General features: G+C 47.8%; 1 protein-coding gene across 1 annotated transcript in view; it reads right to left on the reverse strand.

Annotated features, from left to right (window-relative positions):
- CAMK2G (calcium/calmodulin-dependent protein kinase II gamma) overlaps positions 1-7,199 on the reverse strand; it is a 123,255-nt gene that overhangs the window by 114,277 nt on the left and 1,779 nt on the right. Inside the window, exons 2-3 of the mRNA XM_009888839.1 lie at positions 6,875-7,180; positions 4,956-5,050 (exon numbers count right to left, since the gene is read on the reverse strand). Of these exons, the coding sequence (XP_009887141.1) occupies positions 4,956-5,050; positions 6,875-7,180 (401 nt within the window). The remainder of the gene's footprint in view (positions 1-4,955; positions 5,051-6,874; positions 7,181-7,199) is intronic.

Consider the following 7,199-nt stretch of genomic DNA (forward strand, 5'->3'; position numbering starts at 1 on the left):
CGCACACACCGCGCCGGGGGGGTCCGGCGCCCCCCCCGCCTCCCGCCACGTGCGCAAGGACCTCCAAAAATAACCCGTCACTGGTTATCAGCCATCACTGCAGCTGATCATAGAATCACTGAATGGGTTAGGTTGGAAAAGACCTTTAAGAGCATCGAGTCCAACCGTTAATGGCAGCATCTCTCGGACTCCTCGCAGGCGGCAGAGGGGGGAAGGAGGAGGAGGAGGAGGAGCCGGGGCGCAGCAAAGCACTTCACACCCAGCCGAAGGCCCGGCCTGCAGGGAGGGCAGCTCCTCTCCCGCCCCAGATGACCAGAGCCGATTCGGCTGCTCGGCAAGCACAGCTGAGCGGACACGCTTTGATTTGCCGTCCTCTGCACGAAAGGGCATTTGTCCCCAACCTACAAACACAGGCACACGCAGAGGACACCTATTACAGGACATTTCTCCACGAGTTCAGATTTGTGCTCCAGCCATCCGTGCCCGGTGTGCCGGGCGTCCCTTGCTCTCGCCCAGAGCCGCCGTGCCAGCCTGCAGTGCAGCACCGCTGCCTGCATCTGATTCACGCCAGTGAATTAGATGCAGTCCCACAGGGGACTGGCAGCCACGAGAGTAGTCCGAGAGAGTCCCAACTTAAACGTTGGCTAAGAACATCCACAGAGCAGCTCGAGCTAGAGGTTAGGGACCCATGCTGCTCAACTCCCTCTGCAGCATTCAAGCTCAACGTTTCAGTGCCCAGGGAAACTACTATTGGCACCTCCAACAAAACAGACTGTAAAGCCCAGATCAGCAACCGCTACGGAACCGAAAGCCAGGACAAGAGAGGTGTGTGGGAAAAAAAGCAGAGTTGGAAGTGTAAAGAGAAAGCTTTTTTCCTGTCGGGGTTTGATACACAGAAGTAATTCCCGGCTCCTCCCACAATCCACATAATCTCCTACGGGAACAACAACAAAATAACTGGGTAGACTGCAAATTTTGATCTGGTTTACAAATTTGGAAAGATGGAGAGCAGGGAGAGAATCCGCTTCAAAGCCACAGTAAGGAGAAAGCAATGGAAGCAGTCTAACTTCCAGAACAGCAGCTTTTCATTTTTTCATCAAGAGATGTCACTTGCAAGAGCTGAAAGATACAGATATTCAGCAGCAAATGAAGTTTACAATGGATGAAATGCACAGAGATTTCTCCCCCCCTAAAAAAAAACAAGGGCCCAAAATCCTACACGTGGTGGTAGGATCACTATATGCTCTTTGGTATGAACAACGGCCTAAAAATTCTCACAGGATAGAGCTCTGCCTACCTCTTTCCAATGCAGGACTATCTCTTCAACTACATGCTGGCAAGCCAAATCCTGGATATTTCCCTACTGCTACTAAAGCTACTGCTTCCCTCTTGATCCTTTTGATCCCTGCAAGCAATTTTACTTTACTTGAACGTCACTGCTGCCCAGGAACTGAAGCACTACTCGCTATGAATTTTCACGATCAAAAGTATTCTGGTGACACCCATAAGACAACTTCCAAAAAATTACAGTTATTACTTCCCTCTGCCTGTAGCTCTGGTAAAAGCCTGCAAGTTCAATCCCATAGGAATTTCAGATGACTGAAGCATTCTATTTCCCCCATGTGTAATAACCACCGCTCTTGTATGTCAGCCGAACACTAACTAAGGTGAAGTCTGTTTCCCCTCCCTTTCCACAAGCATTTGGACCCTATTTGACATTAAAGTTCTTGGCATACTCTTCACTGGGCAGTCTTAAACATCAACACAATATGAATAGCAGCAAATACCTCGTTAAAACCGAAATACGAATTTTAATCCAGACCAGCTCTTATTGACATGATTTATTAAAAAAGAGAGAACAGGCATCCAAAAATTGTAGACAATAGAGAAATAAACTCTCCTCTCAACATCTGACTTCGTATTTTTCAAAGGGCGAAGCTTACTAGACTGAAATTGTTAGGACCGCCCTTCACAAAGACCAGCACCACATTTATTCTCCTTGCTTTCAGAGAGCAGTGCTGTAACAGCACCATGCCTCTTCAACTCTTTACTGCTTTAAGAAAACAATTTGATAAACATGTCAAGTAATACAGAACCCTTTAAACGCATACAATTTACCCTGAAGTGTTCCTCTTCCTCCAAATCAGCTCCGTACAGCACGCTATTCAGCACTTCCCAGTCAGCTATCTAGTATTTCTTCATCAAGAGTCTTGAAAAATAAAGGTAACAAGAAGTACTATGGAAGGAGAGTGAGGCTTTGTTACCATTTCCCTGGACATAATCAAGGGAAGCACTACAGCAAGCAAAACTTCTGTGAAGCAGCAACGGGCTACACATACTGCTCAGCAGCAGCAAGACGCCAACTCTTGAAGTAGCAGTTACTCCATCGGGTATCAAATACAGGTTCAAATTCTGCTAGAGAAGGTACAAAATGTAGCTATGCTTAAGTTGGAGAGGGGCAGGGTGTCCCCACATGAGGGAATATTCCAGCGCTGTGACCAAGCCTAGAAGAAAGCCAACAACGCGGGAGGGAGGTCAGGAGGGTGGGTTAGCCTGGGCTACAGACAGGCGGGCAGCTGGGTGTGTGTATGTACTGCCGGGCAGAGACCCGGCCTCCCCAGGGAGAAGTGCCAGCTCAGGGAAAGGAAGCATCAGGCAACATATATCCAGGATACTGCAGAATTAACGCCGTAATTCTCCTCCTGTGGGAGACAGCTTTCTAAAATGCCTTTCCCTCAGACTTTCATTTTCAGGTTGCTGAATTGAATCTCCCTAATCACTGATTTACAGCTGCAATGTCTAAATAGCATGTGTTTTTCCTTCAGTGCTTTAAAGACCTATTCCAAGGTGAATTCACTAAGTTCCTACCAAATTATTTGGTCCCTTTTTGTACTAACCACTTGAGCTATCAGCAAACACAGCTGGAATAACTGAGGAACCTATATAGTCAGCTGAAGTCACTATCCACTTTTCACTGTAAATGCAGATTCTTTAGTCCTCCCATAACGAAACCTCACCAGTCCCTTGTTTCTGATGTTCTTCTGTACTAGCAGAAACATCCATTTCCTTTCTTGGCTCTCCCCACCCTTGCCCTCTACCTAACCAATACCTTTGTAAGTAAATCATTGCCAGCTGCCTCGAGTTACGTAGCTGAGGCCCAGGCTAGTGTCCTCCGTGTATTTTATTTATAGGAAGGTATGAAATCTAGAAAGTAAGTAGTAGATCAAAACATGGCCTTTATTCACCCATACTTACGTGTCCTACTTGCTGGGTTATAAAACTGTCATCACCTTAATACAAAAAACAATTAGAATCTGTATATTGCTCCCTCTGTAACTCATTAGGTGCCCAAACACTTAAAAACTTACTCAGTTCTTCTGCTACTTTAGAACTTCTGCCAATATGTTTCTGAATTTTGCTTCAACTCTATTCATGCTGCAGTTTTCCCTATTTTTCTTATTTCTAGAGTTAACTTCAATACTACCTCCTTCGTAAGAAAACAGTTTCTCATTTGCAATCAGTTTATCAAGCTACCCTCTCCCTTCTCTAAACAGGCTTGCGTCCACTAGCATCTGCGAAGATGGCTCTCCTGAGCTTTAGTCCTCGCTACAGGATGGTTGGGGAACTCTGCAGAGTGAAGACAGCACTAATGGCTGTCAGCAAAGCAAAGCCTCCCTTCAAAACTCTCCCATATTAAGTTGAACTAATTTTGAACTCAAGAGATTGGATATCCCACCTACATCAGCAGGCACCGTCACCTGACCACAGAGGGGGGACACCAATTCTCACAGGATCTGCAGCCACCTCCTAAACAATCTAGGGTTCCACTGGTTGGTCCCCGATGCGACCTCACTCAGGCTAGATACCAAAACAACACATTAGCACATATGCTTACTTCCACAAGTCTGGAGAAATAAATAAATAAACAAACCAATCTTCACAGCACAGCACTCTACTTCTGACACTACTTCTCAATGCAAACTACAGTAAATGGAATTTTTTCACCATTCTTCAAGCCGTCTTCTGCTCTGATTGTCACATTTCCTATTCCAGCAAAAAGGAGAATCTTGTCTTGTTCACCTCTTCTAGGAAGAGTTGCCTCTGGCATCTCAACTTGTTACACTCTCTGCTTTCAGCATCTTTTACTGTAATTCAGTTTCTCTCCTTCTCCTCAGTCACCCCACCCACAAAGCGACTTTAATCCCTGTAAGCGATTGCCTACACACTAGCAGATACACATTCCCTGCATACTACAAGGTACACTACCCTTTGTGCACAAGTACGCTCCTGGAAAACAGAAGACCAACAGCTTGAGGGAAGAGTTAAGATTTTTTTTTTTCCTCTTTTCACAAGACTACAGTCTGGCTTCAGGTTTTGAAGCCTCCAGGACTAACAAAAGCAAAAAATACTTGTTCCAATTTGTTGAGAAGTCAAATTCGCAAGACTCCTCTACCCAACCCCCTTCTGCCTTTGAAGGCAAACTTGTTAGTTTCCAAGTGTGTTTCCAAACACACTACGTTTAACTACAGCATGAAAGGAGCAAGGCATATAGCATCTATCCTTCAAAAAAAAATAATCACATCTGTTCTGCTAAGACAGATCTCCTAGGTAGAAAAGACATTCAGCAAAATCAGTCTGCAACACTTCTCTTTATTATGAGTGATCGGTACACACACACATAGATAAATCTTCTATAAACATACCTTCTAGCTCAGCTTGCAGAAGAAAGATCTCAACAAGAAAAAAGACAACATCACTTCACAGGGTATCCATTTCCAGATACAGGAATTTTTCTATCATCCTTTCAATCTCCTCTTTGCCACACAACTCAATTATTTTGTAACACTGAAATGACTGAGACAAGCAACTTCAGATCCCTTAAACTTATTACAGCTTCAACTCCAGTGAAGTATTTTCTATTAATAAAAGGAAGAAGGGTAGATCGAGACACTAACCTCTGGCCGACAGTTTTTTGGTGTTGATGATTTTTGCAGCATATTCCTGTGATGAACTTTTCTTTACACATCTGCGGACCACGGAGAAGGCTCCCCTAGAAGAAAAACAAAGAGGGTAGGAGCTATGAAACTGAGAATGAGAATACAATAGCAGCAATATCTATCCCCAGAGTGGACCGGATTAAGGACAGGGCAGAAGACATACAGAGGAGGGAAACAGCCCACGAGAATCTGATGAACAGTGTGTGCTGTCTGATCAGCAAATAAAAGCTAGTCTATATGGTACTCAAGCCTCCTGAAGACCCCCTCAAGCCCCCTCACAGACAGCGCAGTAAGAACAGCACACTGTGCAGGGAGATAGAGACCATACGGGCACAGAAGCAGGACAGGAAGGGATTGAACGGGAAACAAGCAGCCCAGAACGACGCTACAAACACTAGCCGGTAAGTCCATCTCCCCAAGACGGTATCCCCAGCAGTTACATCAGACAACCAGGACTCATTTCTCCCACGTTCAAGCGCCAGCTCGGGCACGAAATTGCTGCAACACTTTGCAGAAGTTACTAGTTCTCTTACATCTGTCTACCCACCTGCAAAATGGGGATAAGCATGTACCTATTAATGGAGTAGGAAGCTACGAGGCTTTGTACATTTTCTCAAGCTGGAACTATTGATACTACTACAACTATTCCAAAGAGCCACTCGGAGAAGAGGTCTGAGAGAGAGGGAAGAAGGATATCTGTGAGGAAAAAAAGAGATAATACAACAGAGACCAAGGTGAAAAGATAGGGACTCAAAATCTACAGAACTACACAGATGAGTGCTTGAAAGCAGTCCCTTCTTTTAAAAAGCAAAACCAACAAAACAGGGTGGGAAAGAATAACAACTGGCTTTACAGGAAAGATCTGAAAAGGGGAAAAGGACAAATAAAGAGAAAACTGGCAGAAAATTCCAAGTCCTTCAGACCAGGAACGTAAACCCGCGTCTGTGGACAAATGTACGTATTTAAAGTATAAGAAAGGGGAACAGAAGCTGCACAAGGGCCCCACAAGACAGTCAGCCCTACGGAGAGCCTAAAATAGCTTGAATCCTCCCGATACTGCAGAGTCCTGCCTGTTTCTCCCCTTCCTCAACCTCTACATACAAACCAATAAGCAGCAAGGTGAGCACCAGCACTGGGGCCCAGGCTTGGTGACACACAGCTGCAGCAGTGTGGGGAGGGACGGGGACACTGTGCTGGAGAGAAGAGATGCAGCAGAGCCCAGCAGTTGGTGCAGGAAGGGAGGGAGGGGTGAGCAGCAGCACCCAGGAAAGCACTGTCCCCATCATCCTGCCCCGGCCGTCTCTACGCTGCCCCACAGGGTCCCCCTGCAAAGCCCTGTCCTAGGGTGCAGCAGCAGGTCTGCCCAGGAACGTAAACCTGCGTCTGTGGACAAATGTACATATTTAAAGTATAAGAAAGGGGAACAGAAGCTGCACAAGGGCCCCACAAGACAGTCAGCCCTACGGAGAGCCTAAAATAGCTTGAATCCTCCCGATACTGCAGAGTCCTGCCTGTTTCTCCCCTTCCTCAACCTCTACATACAAACCAATAAGCAGCAAGGTGAGCACCAGCACTGGGGCCCAGGCTTGGTGACACACAGCTGCAGCAGTGTGGGGAGGGACGGGGACACTGTGCTGGAGAGAAGAGATGCAGCAGAGCCCAGCAGTTGGTGCAGGAAGGGAGGGAGGGGTGAGCAGCAGCACCCAGGAAAGCACCGTCCCCATCATCCTGCCCCGGCCGTCTCTACGCTGCCCCACAGGGTTCCCCTGCAAAGCCCTGTCCTAGGGTGCAGCAGCAGGTCTGCCAATGCAGAGACAAGTGCGGAGAGAAGGAGGGAGGAAAGGAGAGAGGGAGAGAGAAGCGCGGTGCAGCAGCACCTGGTCCTTTCACAGGGACGAGGAAGTGGGGACCGAAGCGTCGCGGAGCGGCAGTAACAGTGCCGCGTCCCAGCGCAGACACAGTTGAAGGGAACGGCAACGTGCAGCAGGGGGACGGTGCGGGCAGGAGAAGGCGGCAGCCCGGTCCCGAGGAGGGCAGGGGGGGAAGAGAGGAAGTCCCGGGGTGCAACAGGAGCGCGCAGCCCCAGGCGGGCGGCGGGGACACCCCATCCAGCGGCGGCGACGACCCCGGGGCGCAGAAACACTTTTCCCTCCGGCGGCGATGCCGCTGGGGCGGACGCGGGGCTGGAGAGCGGGATTACAG

The sequence above is a fragment of the Charadrius vociferus genome, unplaced genomic scaffold (genome assembly GCF_000708025.1).
Source record: "Charadrius vociferus isolate BGI_N301 unplaced genomic scaffold, ASM70802v2 scaffold436, whole genome shotgun sequence".
Lineage (NCBI taxonomy): Eukaryota > Metazoa > Chordata > Aves > Charadriiformes > Charadriidae > Charadrius > Charadrius vociferus.